Source organism: Diabrotica virgifera, chromosome 1 (assembly GCF_917563875.1).
Source record: "Diabrotica virgifera virgifera chromosome 1, PGI_DIABVI_V3a".
Lineage (NCBI taxonomy): Eukaryota > Metazoa > Arthropoda > Insecta > Coleoptera > Chrysomelidae > Diabrotica > Diabrotica virgifera.
The window spans coordinates 108,749,399-108,769,459 of record NC_065443.1 but is presented as its reverse complement, the minus strand read 5'-3'; the positions used below and the strand labels follow the sequence as shown (position 1 = coordinate 108,769,459).

Sequence of the window (20,061 nt, the reverse complement as noted above, 5' to 3'; positions counted from 1 at the left end):
TGTTTCTTTCTTACATTTTTACGCTTCCACTAATGCTAAGTAAAGGTGGTACTACATTGCCTCGTTAACATGTTAAAGCTGACCTGGTCTGAACTTTTAGTATTATAGTCCATTTACTCACGGTTTTTGCTCTGAATTTTAAAGAACCGCTTTGATTTACATGAAATTTGGCATACACATAGCTAGCATGTCAAAGAAAAAAGTGATATTGTGCCGATGTGTGCTTTTGCCCTCGGGGTAAGTACCACCCATTCACGGGGGTGAAAAATATACATTCAAAATAAGTCTGGAAGTGGATAAACTGACTAATTCTAAGCAACTTTTGTTCTATAGAGTTTTTTCACTACATCACTAATTTTCGAATTATTTGCGAGTGAATATGTTCATTTTTCAAAAAGAAAAAAAAACAGGTTTTCAGACGGTTTTTCGCAAATACTCAAAAAGTAAGTATTTTATCGAAGTTTGGCAAGCGAGGCGAGAGGTCGTGTGGCAGGTGTATTGGCGATAAGGTAATTTCGAATTCGAAACCTATCACAATAAAAACACCGGTTTTTTAAAAGACCTATCGTTATCGATAATCGTTAAACTTAAAAAGCGTTCTTGTGCGAAATAAAAATAAACTTCTAAGTGTATAATAATAATATTTATATTAGTGCTGAGGTTAACATTTAATTTAAAATGGCCAGTGGCGGAACAGGAACAATCCGAAAGGAAACCTATAGAAAGAATGAAGAACTATCTGATAGTGGCGACGAAGAATCTAAGAAGAAAAAATATAAAGAAGATAAATTATATTTTGAAAAGAGTAACCTGACGAGACGAACACCGAATAAAAGCAACGACACAAATGAAGAGATGATAAAAATGATGCGGGAAGTTATGTGGAAAAATGATGAAATGATGGCAGAAATAAGAACCATACGGAAAGACCAAAAAGAAACGATGGAATATATTAAGGAGCTGAAAGAAAAAAACGAAAAATTGGAAGAAGGTTTAAAAATGGCAAACAATAGAATAGAACAATTGGAAAAAGATAGACGGAGAAATAATATAGTATTAAAAGGCCTAACACTAGATGCTACCGACGGAAAGCCTGTAAAGGAGTCAGTAGAACACTTCATAGGAAGAAATCTGAAATTAGAGGTCAGACTGAGAGGAGCGGTGAAGATCGGCGACCAAATCTTTGTAGCAGAAATGGAAAACCTAACGGATAAGATGAGTGTACTAAAAAACAAAGGAAAACTGAAAAATCTACAGGGACAAAAGGTGTATATAGAATCAGATTTAACAAGAAAGGAAAGGGAAATACAAGCAAAAATTAGGAAAATGGCAAAAGAAGAAAAAGACAAAGGTAATACTACGAAGATAGGATATATGAAACTGGAGATTAATGGAAAGGAGTGGAAATGGGACCATAATAAAGAGAAACTTATACTAACTCACAGAAATATCGGGCAAGGGACTTCAAAAAACTAAAAGAAAATAATGAGACCGGACCCACAACAATGACAACCAAGGCAATGAATGGGAAAAGCGATAGGGAAAAAGATGATGCAAAGGTAAACAAGGATGAAAATAGGAAAAAGGGGAAAGCTAGATTGCAGAAAAAAGGAGAGATAAAAATGGGAACATGGAATGTGAGAAGCATCAATGGAAAAGAGGAAGAACTGGTAGAAGATATGATAAGACAAAAAATAGAAATACTAGGAATAACAGAAACGAAGATGAAAGGAAAAGGTCTTAAGAAAATACACAAAGGATATTGGTTACTTTGGGTAGGAGCGGATACAAAAGAGAGAGCAAAAGAAGGAGTCGGGATAATAATTGCACCGAATAGACTACAACACGTTATAGAAGAAACATATGTTAACCAGAGAATATTATCGGTGAAAATTAAACTGATGGACGAAGAAATATGGACAATAATAACAGCCTACGGAGTAAATGAAGATGCAAGAAAGGAAGAGAAAGATAAATTTTTCGAGGAGCTCCAAATGCAAATTGATAATGGGGAAGAAAACATAATTGTAATGGGAGATCTAAACGGTAGAGTCGGAAACAACAACAGCGGAATAGAGGAGTGCATGGGAAAAGAAGGAGAAGAAATGCTAAACAGAAATGGTGAAAGAATAATAGAAATATGTATGGAGAATAAACTAGTTATAACAAATACAAAATTTAAACATAAAGAAGTACACAAATACACGAGAGTACAAGACAGCAGAAACGAAAAATCAATCATAGATTACTTTTTGGTAAGCAGCAACAAATGGAAAAGAGTACAGGATACGAAAGTGAAAAGAGGCTCGGAGATTGGCAGTGACCACCATCTAGTAATAATGAGAATGAGAACAACAGAGGAAAAAGAAGAAAAGAGAAGAAAGGTAGTAAATGAAAAAATACTTACTTACTTACTTAGTCCTAAGCCTTTCTACCTTTAGGTGTAAGGCTGGTGGAGTTGAGTTTGGCATTGTAGTCTCCATGCTTTCCGATCTTGCGCTAGGTTTCTTGCACTTTCCAATGTCAATCCCTTCTTCTCGACTTCTTTCCTGATTTCATCTACCCACATAACTCTTGGTCTCCCTCTTTTGTTTTTTCCCTGCACTCTCGTTTCGAACACTCGTTTTGTTAGCCTCTCGTTCGACATTCTACACACGTGCCCGAACCATCTAAGTTGTCCTTCTACTATTTTTTCATTGATTGGTTCTAGTTTTAGGTTTTGTCTAATTGTTTCGTTTCGTATTTTGTCTGTCCTTTTTCTGTTTGCTATTTTCCTCAGGAACCTCATTTCCATAGCATTGACTCTGGATTTTTGTCTCCCCGTCAATGTCCATGTCTCGCTGCTATACATGATTGTTGGTCTAACTACTGATTTAACGACTGCCGTTTTTACTTTTTCCGGTATCCCTTTTTTCCCAAAAAATGTTGTTTTCATAGTGTTAAATAAGCTTCCTGTTCGTCCCATTCTCTCGTTTATTTCCATGTCTTGTTTACCATTTGATTCGATTATTACTCCTAGGTATTTAAAATATTCCACTTGCTCTAGCTGTTTCCCGTCTAATTCTATTGCGTGTGTCTTCCTCGTATTTGAAATTATCATTGTTTTTGTTTTCTCTGTATTAATTTTCATATTTATGTTTGATAGTTCTTCTTCTAGGATTTCAAGATTGTTCTGTAAGTCTTCTCTGTTTTCTGCTATCAATACCATGTCGTCTGCAAATAGTAGCTCCGATAGTTGAGTCTGTTTCATTTGCCAGTATCCTAATGTTAGTTTTCTCATTCTTCTCTTGGCTTTCTTTATCGCTTCATCCAGTACCACTGAGAATAGCAGTGGACTCAGCACGCATCCCTGTTTGACGCCTTGACTTGTAGAAAATTCTCTGGATTCCTCGTTATTGGTTCTTACTGTATTTGTATTATTTTTGTACATATCCTTTATTACTTCTATTATGTGTCTGTCGACTCCCCTTTCTGTTAGTGTCTTCCAAACGTCCTTTCTTCGGATTCTGTCAAACGCCTTTTCCAGGTCAATGAAGCACATATGTATCTCTCTATTTTTCTTGATTACCTTCTCACTTACTTGTCTTAATGTGAATATTAGGTCTTGCGTGCTTCTGTCCTTCCTGAATCCACACTGTGTGTCTTCCATAGTTGTTTCTATTTGTGTTTTTATTCTTGTCTCTAGTATTCTTGCTAATACCTTCCCAGGGATACTTGATATGGTGATACCTCGGTAATTATTACAGTTTCTCTTGTCTCCCTTTTTGTGTATTGGTAATATAATGTCTTTCTTCCAGTCCTTTGGTAATTCTGCTCTATTTATGATATCATTCATTAGTTCTTTCATGCTATCCATTCCCTCTGTCCCCATGAATTTTATCATTTCCGGGGTGATATGATCCTTGCCTGGTGCTTTGCCCAGTTTTACTCTTTCTATTGCTTTCTCTAATTCCTCTCTTGTTATGGATTCCACTTGTTGTTCTTCATTCCTTTCTTGTATCTCCCCTATGTTGTCCTTGTCTACATGAGTTAGCTCTTTGAAATGTTCTCTCCATCTTTCCATTATTTGTTTTTCTTCTGTTAGTACATTTCCATTCTTGTCTTTTATATTCGGCATCGTGTGCTCTTTCTTTTGTCTGAGTTGTTTTAATGCGCCGTAAAAGAGTTTTTGGTTTTCCCTATAATTTTTTGTCATTTTTTGTCCAAATATCTCCCATGACCTTTCCTTTCCTGCTTTCACCGCTATTTTAACCTCTTTCCTTTTTTCTTTATATGCTTCGTAATCTTCCGGGTGTTTTGTGCTTAGGTATCTTTTCCATTTGTCTTTTTTGTTCTTTATTTTCTCTCGTATTTCTTCCGTCCACCATTCTGTTCTCCTCATGTTAGTGTTTGCTATTTTTGCTTTCCCGCAAGTTTCCTCAGCTGCTTTGATTATGCTGGTTTTTAGATATTCCCATTTTTTTTCTATATTTGTATTTTTTGCCCTACCTTTCAAAGTATTATCTAATTTTTCTTGGAATTTCTTCTTATATATTTCCTCTTTTAATTTGTAACTTTTTATTTTTTCATTTACTACCTTTCTTCTCTTTTCTTCTTTTTCCTCTGTTGTTCTCATTCTCATTATTACTAGATGGTGGTCACTGCCAATCTCCGAGCCTCTTTTCACTTTCGTATCCTGTACTCTTTTCCATTTGTTGCTGCTTACCAAAAAGTAATCTATGATTGATTTTTCGTTTCTGCTGTCTTGTACTCTCGTGTATTTGTGTACTTCTTTATGTTTAAATTTTGTATTTGTTATAACTAGTTTATTCTCCATACATATTTCTATTATTCTTTCACCATTTCTGTTTAGCATTTCTTCTCCTTCTTTTCCCATGCACTCCTCTATTCCGCTGTTGTTGTTTCCGACTCTACCGTTTAGATCTCCCATTACAATTATGTTTTCTTCCCCATTATCAATTTGCATTTGGAGCTCCTCGAAAAATTTATCTTTCTCTTCCTTTCTTGCATCTTCATTTACTCCGTAGGCTGTTATTATTGTCCATATTTCTTCGTCCATCAGTTTAATTTTCACCGATAATATTCTCTGGTTAACATATGTTTCTTCTATAACGTGTTGTAGTCTATTCGGTGCAATTATTATCCCGACTCCTTCTTTTGCTCTCTCTTTTGTATCCGCTCCTACCCAAAGTAACCAATATCCTTTGTGTATTTTCTTAAGACCTTTTCCTTTCATCTTCGTTTCTGTTATTCCTAGTATTTCTATTTTTTGTCTTATCATATCTTCTACCAGTTCTTCCTCTTTTCCATTGATGCTTCTCACATTCCATGTTCCCATTTTTATCTCTCCTTTTTTCTGCAATCTAGCTTTCCCCTTTTTCCTATTTTCATCCTTGTTTACCTTTGCATCATCTTTTTCCCTATCGCTTTTCCCATTCATTGCCTTGGTTGTCATTGTTGTGGGTCCGGTCTCATTATTTTCTTTTAGTTTTTTGAAGTCCCTTGCCCGATATTTCTGTGAGTTAGTATAAGTTTCTCTTTATTATGGTCCCATTTCCACTCCTTTCCATTAATCTCCAGTTTCATATATCCTATCTTCGTAGTATTACCTTTGTCTTTTTCTTCTTTTGCCATTTTCCTAATTTTTGCTTGTATTTCCCTTTCCTTTCTTGTTAAATCTGATTCTATATACACCTTTTGTCCCTGTAGATTTTTCAGTTTTCCTTTGTTTTTTAGTACACTCATCTTATCCGTTAGGTTTTCCATTTCTGCTACAAAGATTTGGTCGCCGATCTTCACCGCTCCTCTCAGTCTGACCTCTAATTTCAGATTTCTTCCTATGAAGTGTTCTACTGACTCCTTTACAGGCTTTCCGTCGGTAGCATCTAGTGTTAGGCCTTTTAATACTATATTATTTCTCCGTCTATCTTTTTCCAATTGTTCTATTCTATTGTTTGCCATTTTTAAACCTTCTTCCAATTTTTCGTTTTTTTCTTTCAGCTCCTTAATATATTCCATCGTTTCTTTTTGGTCTTTCCGTATGGTTCTTATTTCTGCCATCATTTCATCATTTTTCCACATAACTTCCCGCATCATTTTTATCATCTCTTCATTTGTGTCGTTGCTTTTATTCGGTGTTCGTCTCGTCAGGTTACTCTTTTCAAAATATAATTTATCTTCTTTATATTTTTTCTTCTTAGATTCTTCGTCGCCACTATCAGATAGTTCTTCATTCTTTCTATAGGTTTCCTTTCGGATTGTTCCTGTTCCGCCACTGGCCATTTTAAATTAAATGTTAACCTCAGCACTAATATAAATATTATTATTATACACTTAGAAGTTTATTTTTATTTCGCACAAGAACGCTTTTTAAGTTTAACGATTATCGATAACGATAGGTCTTTTAAAAAACCGGTGTTTTTATTGTGATAGGTTTCGAATTCGAAATTACCTTATCGCCAATACACCTGCCACACGACCTCTCGCCTCGCTTGCCAAACTTCGATAAAATACTTACTTTTTGAGTATTTGCGAAAAACCGTCTGAAAACCTGTTTTTTTTTCTTTTTGAAAAATGAACATATTCACTCGCAAATAATTCGAAAATTAGTGATGTAGTGAAAAAACTCTATAGAACAAAAGTTGCTTAGAATTAGTCAGTTTATCCACTTCCAGACTTATTTTGAATGTATATTTTTCACCCCCGTGAATGGGTGGTACTTACCCCGAGGGCAAAAGCACACATCGGCACAATATCACTTTTTTCTTTGACATGCTAGCTATGTGTATGCCAAATTTCATGTAAATCAAAGCGGTTCTTTAAAATTCAGAGCAAAAACCGTGAGTAAATGGACTATAATACTAAAAGTTCAGACCAGGTCAGCTTTAACATGTTAACGAAAAATTGGAAGAAGGTTTAAAAATGGCAAACAATAGAATAGAACAATTGGAAAAAGATAGACGGAGAAATAATATAGTATTAAAAGGCCTAACACTAGATGCTACCGACGGAAAGCCTGTAAAGGAGTCAGTAGAACACTTCATAGGAAGAAATCTGAAATTAGAGGTCAGACTGAGAGGAGCGGTGAAGATCGGCGACCAAATCTTTGTAGCAGAAATGGAAAACCTAACGGATAAGATGAGTGTACTAAAAAACAAAGGAAAACTGAAAAATCTACAGGGACAAAAGGTGTATATAGAATCAGATTTAACAAGAAAGGAAAGGGAAATACAAGCAAAAATTAGGAAAATGGCAAAAGAAGAAAAAGACAAAGGTAATACTACGAAGATAGGATATATGAAACTGGAGATTAATGGAAAGGAGTGGAAATGGGACCATAATAAAGAGAAACTTATACTAACTCACAGAAATATCGGGCAAGGGACTTCAAAAAACTAAAAGAAAATAATGAGACCGGACCCACAACAATGACAACCAAGGCAATGAATGGGAAAAGCGATAGGGAAAAAGATGATGCAAAGGTAAACAAGGATGAAAATAGGAAAAAGGGGAAAGCTAGATTGCAGAAAAAAGGAGAGATAAAAATGGGAACATGGAATGTGAGAAGCATCAATGGAAAAGAGGAAGAACTGGTAGAAGATATGATAAGACAAAAAATAGAAATACTAGGAATAACAGAAACGAAGATGAAAGGAAAAGGTCTTAAGAAAATACACAAAGGATATTGGTTACTTTGGGTAGGAGCGGATACAAAAGAGAGAGCAAAAGAAGGAGTCGGGATAATAATTGCACCGAATAGACTACAACACGTTATAGAAGAAACATATGTTAACCAGAGAATATTATCGGTGAAAATTAAACTGATGGACGAAGAAATATGGACAATAATAACAGCCTACGGAGTAAATGAAGATGCAAGAAAGGAAGAGAAAGATAAATTTTTCGAGGAGCTCCAAATGCAAATTGATAATGGGGAAGAAAACATAATTGTAATGGGAGATCTAAACGGTAGAGTCGGAAACAACAACAGCGGAATAGAGGAGTGCATGGGAAAAGAAGGAGAAGAAATGCTAAACAGAAATGGTGAAAGAATAATAGAAATATGTATGGAGAATAAACTAGTTATAACAAATACAAAATTTAAACATAAAGAAGTACACAAATACACGAGAGTACAAGACAGCAGAAACGAAAAATCAATCATAGATTACTTTTTGGTAAGCAGCAACAAATGGAAAAGAGTACAGGATACGAAAGTGAAAAGAGGCTCGGAGATTGGCAGTGACCACCATCTAGTAATAATGAGAATGAGAACAACAGAGGAAAAAGAAGAAAAGAGAAGAAAGGTAGTAAATGAAAAAATAAAAAGTTACAAATTAAAAGAGGAAATATATAAGAAGAAATTCCAAGAAAAATTAGATAATACTTTGAAAGGTAGGGCAAAAAATACAAATATAGAAAAAAAATGGGAATATCTAAAAACCAGCATAATCAAAGCAGCTGAGGAAACTTGCGGGAAAGCAAAAATAGCAAACACTAACATGAGGAGAACAGAATGGTGGACGGAAGAAATACGAGAGAAAATAAAGAACAAAAAAGACAAATGGAAAAGATACCTAAGCACAAAACACCCGGAAGATTACGAAGCATATAAAGAAAAAAGGAAAGAGGTTAAAATAGCGGTGAAAGCAGGAAAGGAAAGGTCATGGGAGATATTTGGACAAAAAATGACAAAAAATTATAGGGAAAACCAAAAACTCTTTTACGGCGCATTAAAACAACTCAGACAAAAGAAAGAGCACACGATGCCGAATATAAAAGACAAGAATGGAAATGTACTAACAGAAGAAAAACAAATAATGGAAAGATGGAGAGAACATTTCAAAGAGCTAACTCATGTAGACAAGGACAACATAGGGGAGATACAAGAAAGGAATGAAGAACAACAAGTGGAATCCATAACAAGAGAGGAATTAGAGAAAGCAATAGAAAGAGTAAAACTGGGCAAAGCACCAGGCAAGGATCATATCACCCCGGAAATGATAAAATTCATGGGGACAGAGGGAATGGATAGCATGAAAGAACTAATGAATGATATCATAAATAGAGCAGAATTACCAAAGGACTGGAAGAAAGACATTATATTACCAATACACAAAAAGGGAGACAAGAGAAACTGTAATAATTACCGAGGTATCACCATATCAAGTATCCCTGGGAAGGTATTAGCAAGAATACTAGAGACAAGAATAAAAACACAAATAGAAACAACTATGGAAGACACACAGTGTGGATTCAGGAAGGACAGAAGCACGCAAGACCTAATATTCACATTAAGACAAGTAAGTGAGAAGGTAATCAAGAAAAATAGAGAGATACATATGTGCTTCATTGACCTGGAAAAGGCGTTTGACAGAATCCGAAGAAAGGACGTTTGGAAGACACTAACAGAAAGGGGAGTCGACAGACACATAATAGAAGTAATAAAGGATATGTACAAAAATAATACAAATACAGTAAGAACCAATAACGAGGAATCCAGAGAATTTTCTACAAGTCAAGGCGTCAAACAGGGATGCGTGCTGAGTCCACTGCTATTCTCAGTGGTACTGGATGAAGCGATAAAGAAAGCCAAGAGAAGAATGAGAAAACTAACATTAGGATACTGGCAAATGAAACAGACTCAACTATCGGAGCTACTATTTGCAGACGACATGGTATTGATAGCAGAAAACAGAGAAGACTTACAGAACAATCTTGAAATCCTAGAAGAAGAACTATCAAACATAAATATGAAAATTAATACAGAGAAAACAAAAACAATGATAATTTCAAATACGAGGAAGACACACGCAATAGAATTAGACGGGAAACAACTAGAGCAAGTGGAATATTTTAAATACCTAGGAGTAATAATCGAATCAAATGGTAAACAAGACATGGAAATAAACGAGAGAATGGGACGAACAGGAAGCTTATTTAACACTATGAAAACAACATTTTTTGGGAAAAAAGGGATACCGGAAAAAGTAAAAACGGCAGTCGTTAAATCAGTAGTTAGACCAACAATCATGTATAGCAGCGAGACATGGACATTGACGGGGAGACAAAAATCCAGAGTCAATGCTATGGAAATGAGGTTCCTGAGGAAAATAGCAAACAGAAAAAGGACAGACAAAATACGAAACGAAACAATTAGACAAAACCTAAAACTAGAACCAATCAATGAAAAAATAGTAGAAGGACAACTTAGATGGTTCGGGCACGTGTGTAGAATGTCGAACGAGAGGCTAACAAAACGAGTGTTCGAAACGAGAGTGCAGGGGAAAAACAAAAGAGGGAGACCAAGAGTTAGGTGGGTAGATGAAATCAGGAAAGAAGTCGAGAAGAAGGGATTGACATTGGAAAGTGCAAGAAACCTAGCGCAAGATCGGAAAGCATGGAGACTACAATGCCAAACTCAACTCCACCAGCCTTACACCTAAAGGTAGAAAGGCTTAGGACTAAGTAAGTAAGTAAGTACTCACGGTTTTTGCTCTGAATTTTAAAGAACCGCTTTGATTTACATGAAATTTGGCATACACATAGCTAGCATGTCAAAGAAAAAAGTGATATTGTGCCGATGTGTGCTTTTGCCCTCGGGGTAAGTACCACCCATTCACGGGGGTGAAAAATATACATTCAAAATAAGTCTGGAAGTGGATAAACTGACTAATTCTAAGTAACTTTTGTTCTATAGAGTTTTTTCACTACATCACTAATTTTCGAATTATTTGCGAGTGAACATGTTCATTTTTCAAAAAGAAAAAAAAAACAGGTTTTCAGACGGTTTTTCGCAAATACTCAAAAAGTAAGTATTTTATCTAATAACATTTTCTTAGCAAAAATATAGCTTATAAAAAAGTGAAAAAATGGTGTAGGTATGAAGTCTATAGACGCAGTAGAAGCACATTTGTAGCTAATGAGCACTAGGTTCTTATTCGTCAAACTCTAAATCGAATATTTCAACGTGAAATAACCAAAAAATTAAGTACATTTCGGCGAAAACTAATCGCACCATTTTTAAAGTGTACAAAGAAAGCTTTACTTTTGTATTTTAAAAAAGTTTCTAGCATCAAAAGTAAGCAAGTTACGCTCAAAATTAAGTTGGTCCCTTTTTTTTTCGTAAAAAAAAATCGTGAAAATCATCCCATAATTAGCAACCCAAATGAAATTAATCGTTACCACTCCACAAGTTACCTTACTTATGTATTGTTTCTATGATATTGTTTCTATAATTTGTATTGTTTCTTTCACAAGTTACATCGGTTCAAAGTGGTTATTTTTGAAGAAATTGGTTTTAACGTAAAAGAAAATTTTTGAAATTTTGAAAAAAAATGCCCTTTTTTTCAAAATAACAAAAATTATTAGTGATACCAAAAATCTCAAAGAGTAAAAAAATGTAGGTTTTGCTTTCCTGAATATTTTGTTTTTCTGTAAGACACAATTGATATGGCTGTTCAAAATTTACGTACACTCGTGATTAGTGACTCATTCAAGCCCTTTGAACTACAGTCCCTTTCAAAAATAAGCACTTTAATTGAACTGATGAAACTTACAGATATGTATACAACATATAAGTAAACTAACTAGTGAAGCCATAACGATTAATTTCATTTGGGGTGCTAATAAGGGGGTGATTTTCACGATTTTTTTTTTTTAGCAAAAAAGGGACCAACTTTATTTTGAGCGTAATTTACTTATATTTGATGCTAGAAACCTATTTATAAAACAAAGTAAAGCTTTTTTTAAAAACATTTAAAAAGTTGTGATGAGTTTTCCCCGAAAAGGGCTTCATTTTTTGGTTATTTAACGTTGAAAAATTCGATTTAGAATTTGACGAATAAGGACCTACAACTAACTTTCATTAGCTACAACTCTGCTTCTATTTGGTCTATAGACTTCAAATCTACACCATTTTTTTTTCACTATTTTATAAGCTATATTTTTGCTAAGAACAAGTTTTTCAGTTATTTTTTCAGTTATTTGCAAAAAACCGTCTAAAAACGTGTTTTTTTTTTGTTGAAAAATGAACATATCCACTCGAAAAATATTGACAGTTTATCCACTTTCGAACTTATTTTGATCGTATGTTTTTTCACGAAGGGGTGGTACACACCCCCAGAGCAAAAATACACATCGGCACAATATCAATTGTTTCTTTGACATGTTAGGTATGTGTATGCCAAATTTCATGTCAATCCAACCGGTTCTTTAAAATTCGGAGGTTTTGAAATATTTTACCGTGAGTGAATGGACTATTAATAATAAATAAAATAAAAATGACGGTGTCTACACTCTACTCATATCAACGCTTAACTAATAATCATAATCATAAAACCGACAATCGCTTTAAATACATAATTTCTGCTGATTCTACAAGGCCGCTATATTTGACCGATTCTGCTATATTTGCATGCATGTATTTACATCATTTACTTTAATTGTATACATATTTAATAATTTGCTGCAATTAAAGTAGTACCACCTTTGCAAAGAAATGTATGTTTGTATGCAGCTAAATATATGTTGTGTTTATAACCAAATAGGAAGGAGAACATGAGGAGTCTCTCAAGGCCCTTAGAGCTGCTCCTCAGGATGTGGTAAGTGTTATCGTAATGTTTGTTTAATGCCCAGTTGCATCAACATATCTTAAGCTTTAAACGTGCCTAAGACCCATCACATACATACAACTTTTAGTCTAACGACTATTTAGTTGTGTATCATAAGTCTGTAGGAATATATTGAAGTGCGCATACTGTCAACGCCATAGTCGCTCGACAAAAAAATCAAAACACCTTCTCGATTGCCTTTTGACTGAAAGGTCGCACAACTATCGATAGGCAGGTCAATTCCCATGGGGTTAGATGGTTGCGCGCATACATTCGACTGAATAGTTGTCTGACCATCGTTCAGTTGGGAATAGACACTGGCAAAATTAGTAACAATTTTTTCTTATTATATAAAAGTATAAACCGTCTAATTATTTTAAATAACCCCAAAAAAAAATTGTGGTTTAAATTATAATTGTATAATTGTTAAATATAGTGTGGTGTATAATTATTTAAAAAATACACTCAAACATAAAAATATTTTTGTTTTTAAATATGTTACAGATATTTATAAAAATTAATTGTTTTAATTGAACAATAGAAATAGGCCTGGATCCCGCGTACCAAAAAAAGTTGATTAATAGCAAGCTGAAAATTTGTTAATAGCTTAACGGTGTCTAGTCGGACAAACTTTCATGTATGGGAACACTAGAACAAGGGAAGTTTTAACTGTGGAACGTGTCATCTTGACAAGTTTATGATTGTGAAAACTAGCAGGTTTTTAAGTTTATTCAATAGCAAACTTTATATAATATATCAAAAAATATTTGTCCGACAAATATGTTGGGCATCTTAATAAGTCCGACACGTAGAACATGTCACATGGCAGGAATTATGTTGGTGGTAAACAGCAGTCTGATTTTTACATGAGACTTTAATGAAAGGGTAACACATCTATTGGAAATTCTGTCCGAAAAAATACATGGGACTTTTTCGCAGTCTGACATTCGAAACCTGTAAACTGTTCCACAATTAAAACTTCCTCTGTTCCAGTGTTCCCCTACATCAAAGTTTGTCCGACTAGACACCGTTAAGATATTAACAAATTTTTATATTTAAAAATGTGATTTGTTTCAGTTTTGTTGTGGTAAGTCTTGTTCGTCTATCGGATATAATGATCCCGGTTTAAAAAAATCTTTAGCAAGGTACAGAGATAACCACAGTTGTTTGAAGTTCGTTCAGTTGGGAACATCTACGTAGAGACACAGACAAGTAGAGAGAGTTTGGAGTATAACGTTTTGATATGCTGTTTATTATAAATTTCTTAATCAAATTATAAAAAGTTATACAAATAATACGGAATTAAATGAAATAGAAACACGTCGATAATCGAAAAAGAATGGCAAATGCAACATTTCAACAATCTTGAAATATTGCTGAATTGAATATTGTTGAATATCTTAAAGGAAGATGTAGATGAGGACAAAAATTTGTCAATAGTTCTTTCATTACAGTCTTTATAGACAACGAATAACTTGATGCAAAATTTCAAATTTTACAAGTATTTCAAACAATAAAAAATACAAGAGTTAAGGACTTTATAGCTACCCCTAGCTACTTAATTACACAACCTTCCGGGTATTCGCACAATCAATTGTCCAACGTGCTGCGCCCACCTCAAGTATCAACAAAAAATTCCACAAGGAACCATCACTCTCATCATAACTCCTACATGTTGACACACTGAAATCTCCAATGCAACTATCGAATGTATGTGCACATTGCGCACCCTACCCAACTAAATAGTTTAGTCGAGAACAAATCGCAATACCCTCACGATTCGAGTAAATAGTTGTCCGACTAAAAAGTTGTATGTATGCGGGGGCCCTTAAGCTTACGAAACATACGCGTGGAACCATTGAGTCTCCAATTTTGAGCTGGCCACAATGGATTGGCACGTGAATTGCATAGATAAGAATCTAAAATTATGATGCAACGTTAGTGAGACTTAAAGCGGCCCTATCAATAAGCTGAGCTGGAGCTTAAGATTTGTTGGTGCAACCAAGCATTAGAATTTTATGTATTGCTTTTACTGTCCTAGTGTTTAAATTATAATCCACTATTTAAAATGCCCCTTCTAATTATTCTCTAATTTATTTACGGGTCCTAACATTTTTTCAAAATAACAGTTTAGAATTAATGTAGAAACAGAAAGTTTACGTTAAATTTTTCAAAGCTGTGCAGAAAATAAATTTAAAAAATAATATTTAACAACACCAGAAAACAGCAACAAATATCGACTACTATTACTCTTATAGAGGTGTTAAAGTTACCACCAAAAAACAAGACATTGTCTTAAAATAAAGAGAAAGAGAGCTTATATGACTATTATAAAAGACATGTTTATTGTTACAACTGTTCAAATGTTGTGAAGCACAAAATTGAATTACTTCTGCTAATTTTATTTAGCGATGTATTATATTAGTTTCCTTTTTAGACTCTTTATATGCCTAAGTTGTTTTCTCCTTTTATTACTATTTTTTTTTCTTCTTATATCCTTTTGCCCTCTCAGGCGTCGAAAAAATAAATTTATTTAAATAAGACTATTTTCTAAGCATACTCGTACTTAGGTATAGGCCTTGCTTCACAAAAAAGAAAGGTTATGCATTTTCCGTTAAATTAGAAACGTTTATATATTAAAAATTGATTTAGATATATTGAACATTTGATATTCTCACTTTTTTTTCTAAATTTGTTTGTATGATTTTTTTATATATTTTATTTTTCTTTACCATGTGAAACAATAAAGTTCGTTAGTTCCTCTCACACATGTTTTTTGACATAGTCGATAGCCTATAAAGGATATAACTTCAACTATAATTATTCTTTCCGTGTTTCATAAAAAATTATTGTAATCATTCTGCATATTGTAACTTGCTAAGTAAATCGTTTTAATGTAAACAAAATGTATTCTAGCTTGAGTCTATCACACCCATGGAAGGGATAGCCGAAGACAATTTTGAAGAGAGCGACTTAAGTAGTAACTTCAGCGATGATGAGGAGTCTCCAGAATTTGTACCTTCAGCTTGGGACAAATTTGCAATGCCTAGTAAGTCAGCATTGAGGTCACCAGAGAAAACACTTAAGAAAAGAGAAGAGGTAAGTTTTGATTTTCTATTAATTATTAAAATACTGGAAAAAGGCTTGCCAGACCTAGGGCGAAAATATTGATGAACAGAATTACCTAATGTTATTGTAATCTAAGCACTGGATATAAGCAGATTTTTTAGCTTCAAAAGGGAGAGAACAGGAAAGAAGTGAATGACTTGATAAAGGTTAAACTATAACTGGATAATACCGTGACCAGACATCTCGTAACGCGACAGTTCGTAACCGGACAACTGGTAACGGACAATTCGTAACAGCGACAGTTCGTAACTCACAATTCGCAACGTCAAAATTGAATTATTCTGTTTATTTTTGTTAACGTGGAAACTAACTGTTCTTACAGTTATAATTAAAATTATGTTTATTAATTTAACGAATCAGTAGCGAGATAAACATGTGTAGTCTTTAAACACAAACAAATATTTAAATACAAACTTTTAACAATATTTTTAAAAGTTTATCCCTCTTAATGTTCCTTAAATTTGCATATACCTAGACAAAGGAATAATGAAGTAATTCGTGAAATATTTAAGCCTACAACCATCTTTAGACATTCCCAATTTTCTAGACATTTTGTAAAGAAAAGATTATAATTACCTGTTATTATAATAAACCTTGTGATTGGTTATAGCGTTGGGGTATTCAATCAACGGCTGTAGTTGATAAGAGGGATGGCTTTTAATACTTTAATACTTGGTTTAAATACTTTTATTATATTCTGAAACACGAAATATGAAATGCCTTAAAAATGTTTGTCCTGATACTGATTCGTTAAACTGATAAACATAATTTCATTTCTAATTGTAATAATATTTAGTTTCCACGTTAACAAAAATAAACACAATAATTCAATTTGGACGTTACGAATTTGTATAGTTACGAACTGTTGCCGATTGTCCGGTTACGAACTGTCGCGTTACGAGATGTCATAGAACCGGATAATACTACTATCAAGTTGTAATAAAACTGAATGCAAGTATTCGGGAAAACAGACCCCTTAAAGAATAAAAATCCTTTTTTCACAAAAAGGTCTAGGTAAAGGGTAACTTTAGATATCAGCACTGTGAAGTGCTGCCATATCGACCCTATCCCCCATATTTGAGTCCCTAAGATTTTCACCTATGTAGTCTCAAAACTGAAGATCTTGTCCGCTGGACTACAACTTTTTTCCAATCAAGAAGCCATGTCGGCCGTAGATTAATACTTTGTAACACTTCCAGTAAAATATCTCGAAGACACACACCTTGATGAAATGCACTGATATTATAGATTATTTCTAAAATTAAAACTTCTTTTTGAAAGTCTATTTTACTATTGTGGTAAAAACCTATATAAAATAATTTTTAACACTTGTTGGTATAGATTATAATATGTATGTCTAGGTATAGTATATGATTTTTAAATGTTTTTAGCAAAAACCCAAAGGTGTCTGGTTCAAAAAGCAGAAGTATCATTGCATATACGAATATCCGAAGGAACCAGAAAGTCCCGTATTGGCAAATCAGGATGTATGGAAACAACCAGAATTTAAAGTTTTTACAGGTATGTCCATAAAATTTTTTGTCGTATTCAAGAGCGTAGGATTAATGCTTTTTAAAAAAATTAAACGCAGAATGAAACATTACATTATTACCGAGGACCAAAAGTCCCTTAGAATAAAAAAAAGTTTCTTTTGAATGAGATATTTGAAATTAAAAATCACACTAAATTTTCTCTTTTTTTTGAAATAAACATTATAGAAGTTTTCAGGGACTTTTGGCCCTCGGTAATAATGTAATCTTTCATTCTTCGTTTAAATTTTTCAAAAATACTTATTAGTTTTCTCTGGATTCGAAAAAAATTAACGCATTTAAAAAGCATCGGCCTGAAATGTTGCGCCTATGCTCTTAATTTTGATCTATTGACACTTTAAAAGTTTTTAGGTTCCTAACACCTGGTTTATAGAGATAGAAACAATAATAAAGTTATATTTTGTTAAGTAACTTTTAACGTGAAGTGAAAACTCCCTTGTGTAGTTGGTATACGCTCTGAGCTTCGCTGGTGTCTCTCCTAGCGGATTAGTAATGCAACTTTCACCGGTAATTTTTAAATTTATTATTTAATTGTTGTCGCTTAATATTTACAACGTAAAAAAGTAATTAAATTGTAATCGATTTTTTTAAGATTTTGCTAATCATTTTGACGTTCTATTGATGAAATATTAATTTTAAATTCAGTATTTAAAACGTAAGTATATTTAAGGTAAAAATATATACCACAGCTTTGACCAACTAATATTTTTTATAATTAATGTTTTTATTTTTAATTTTAAATTAATCACTTTGACATTTATGTCAAATTTCCAGTAAAAGTTTACAGACTTGTCACTACTGGCGCTCGCGAATTTTTAACCCTCTACGTATGAGTTCACAGCGTATACGCTGTATAAGTACGCAGAGGGGATATATAAAAGTTCGTGAGCGCCAGATTAATTTAAAACATTGAAATTAATAACATTAATACGAAAAAATATTAGTTGGTCAAAGCTGTGGTATATATTTTTACCTTAAATATACTTACGTTTTAAATACTGAATTTAAGTTTTTTTAATATTTCTTAATATGTAATTATAAATATCACAAGGAAAAATTCCTGTAACTGGCTATACCTATACCATAAATCACAAAAAATAAAAACCTTATCTTGTAAAAGGTATATTTAAAATCCCTAAAATGGGCTATATCACAACAAAACGTTTTCGGAATCAATATTCCTTCATCAGTGTTATCACAGGTTTACATGCTTTAAGCCACCAAAATATACGGGTAAAAACCCTTAAGGCCGGCCGTTGTATGAAAGAGAGGTCCCCAAGTCGCAGTGCAACAGAGAGAAAAGATTCTTTCCCGAGAGATGCTGCCTCTATCGGAGAAATAACGCAATAGATATCTAAGCGAAGCCGCGGACTCCAGACTTTATAGTCAACTGATAGTTTAGTTTCAGTACAGATTGGTATGCAGGTGCGGTCTCGCTAAGATGACTCGAAATCGTTTTATATATGAGGTGCGAACTTTTCATTTTCTAGGAGGTTTAAGGACGGGGTCTCGCTGAAAATTTTACTCGGATAAATACTGTGCTCGTATCTCGTGGTAAAATCTAAACCAAAAGTATTGGAAAAATCTATTTCGCATATTGGTTCATCATAGTTTGTTACCTACTTCTCATGTCCCAATATTATAAAATTATACCAGGGAAGAACAATTATATCACTCAAATTTGTCTAATTGTCTAATTTAGAATGAAAATGTAATTAATGTTTAGAACATTTAATGAAAGCTTATAACCAAGGATGGTACTAAAGATGAGCAATTTGGTCCGTCGGTCTGCCTGACCGCGAATATAACTCCTCCGTCACTGTACCAGGTAGAATAGCGAATGAGGTGTCGAATGAAAGCCTATAATCCAAGGATGGTACTAAAGCTGATAAATTTGACCAAGGCTGTCTGTCCATCTGTCCGCCCGACCGCGAATGTAACTACTGCGTCATTATGCCAGGTAGAATGACAAATGAGGTGTCGAATGAATGGTTATAATCCAACCATGGTACTAAAGATAAGCAATTTGGTCCGTCGGTCTGCCTGACCGCGAATATAACTCCTCCGTCACTGTACCAGGTAGAATGACAAATATGGTTTCGAATGAAAGCTTATAACCGAGGATGGTACTAAAGATGAAAAATTTGACCAAGGCTGTCGGTCCATTTGTCCGTCCGACCGCGAATGTAACTTCTCCGTCATTATGCCAGGGAAAATGACAAATGAGGTTTCAAATGAACGATTATAATCCAACGATGGTACTAAAGTTGAGCAATTTGGTCCGTCGGTCTGCCTGACCGCGAATATAACTCCTCCGTCACTGTACCAGGTAGAATGACCAATAAGGTGTCGAATGAAAGCTTATAACCAAGGATGGTACTAGAGATGAGAAATTTGACCAAGGCTGCCTGTCCATCTGTCCGTCCGACCGCAAATGTAACTTCTCTCCGTCATTATGCCAGGGAAAATGACAAATGAGGTTTCGAATGAACGATTATAATCTAACGATGGTACTAAAGATGAGCAATTTGGTCCGTCGGTCTGCCTGATCGCGAATATAACTCCTCCGTTACTGTACCAGGTAGAATGACAAATGAGGTGTCGAATGAAAGCTTATAATCCAAGGATGGTACTAAAGATGAGCAATTTGACCAAGGCTGTCTGTCCGTCGGTCCGTCCGACCGCGAATATAACTCTTCCGTCACTATACCAGGTTGAATGACAAATGAGGTGTCGAATGAAAGCTTATAATCCAAGGATGGTACTAAAGG

The 20,061-nt window shown here is 34.2% G+C and overlaps 1 protein-coding gene across 3 annotated transcripts in view; it reads left to right on the top strand.

Annotated features, from left to right (window-relative positions):
- LOC114326950 (uncharacterized) overlaps positions 1-20,061 on the top strand; it is a 308,181-nt gene that overhangs the window by 278,337 nt on the left and 9,783 nt on the right. For 2 of the 3 annotated variants that reach the window (XM_028275433.2, XM_050658477.1), the window contains 3 exons: positions 12,549-12,602; positions 15,528-15,710; positions 17,132-17,261. In XM_028275433.2, coding sequence (XP_028131234.2) covers positions 12,549-12,602; positions 15,528-15,710; positions 17,132-17,261 — 367 coding nt within the window. The remainder of the gene's footprint in view (positions 1-12,548; positions 12,603-15,527; positions 15,711-17,131; positions 17,262-20,061) is intronic. The other variant, XM_050658485.1, reaches the window with a different exon arrangement.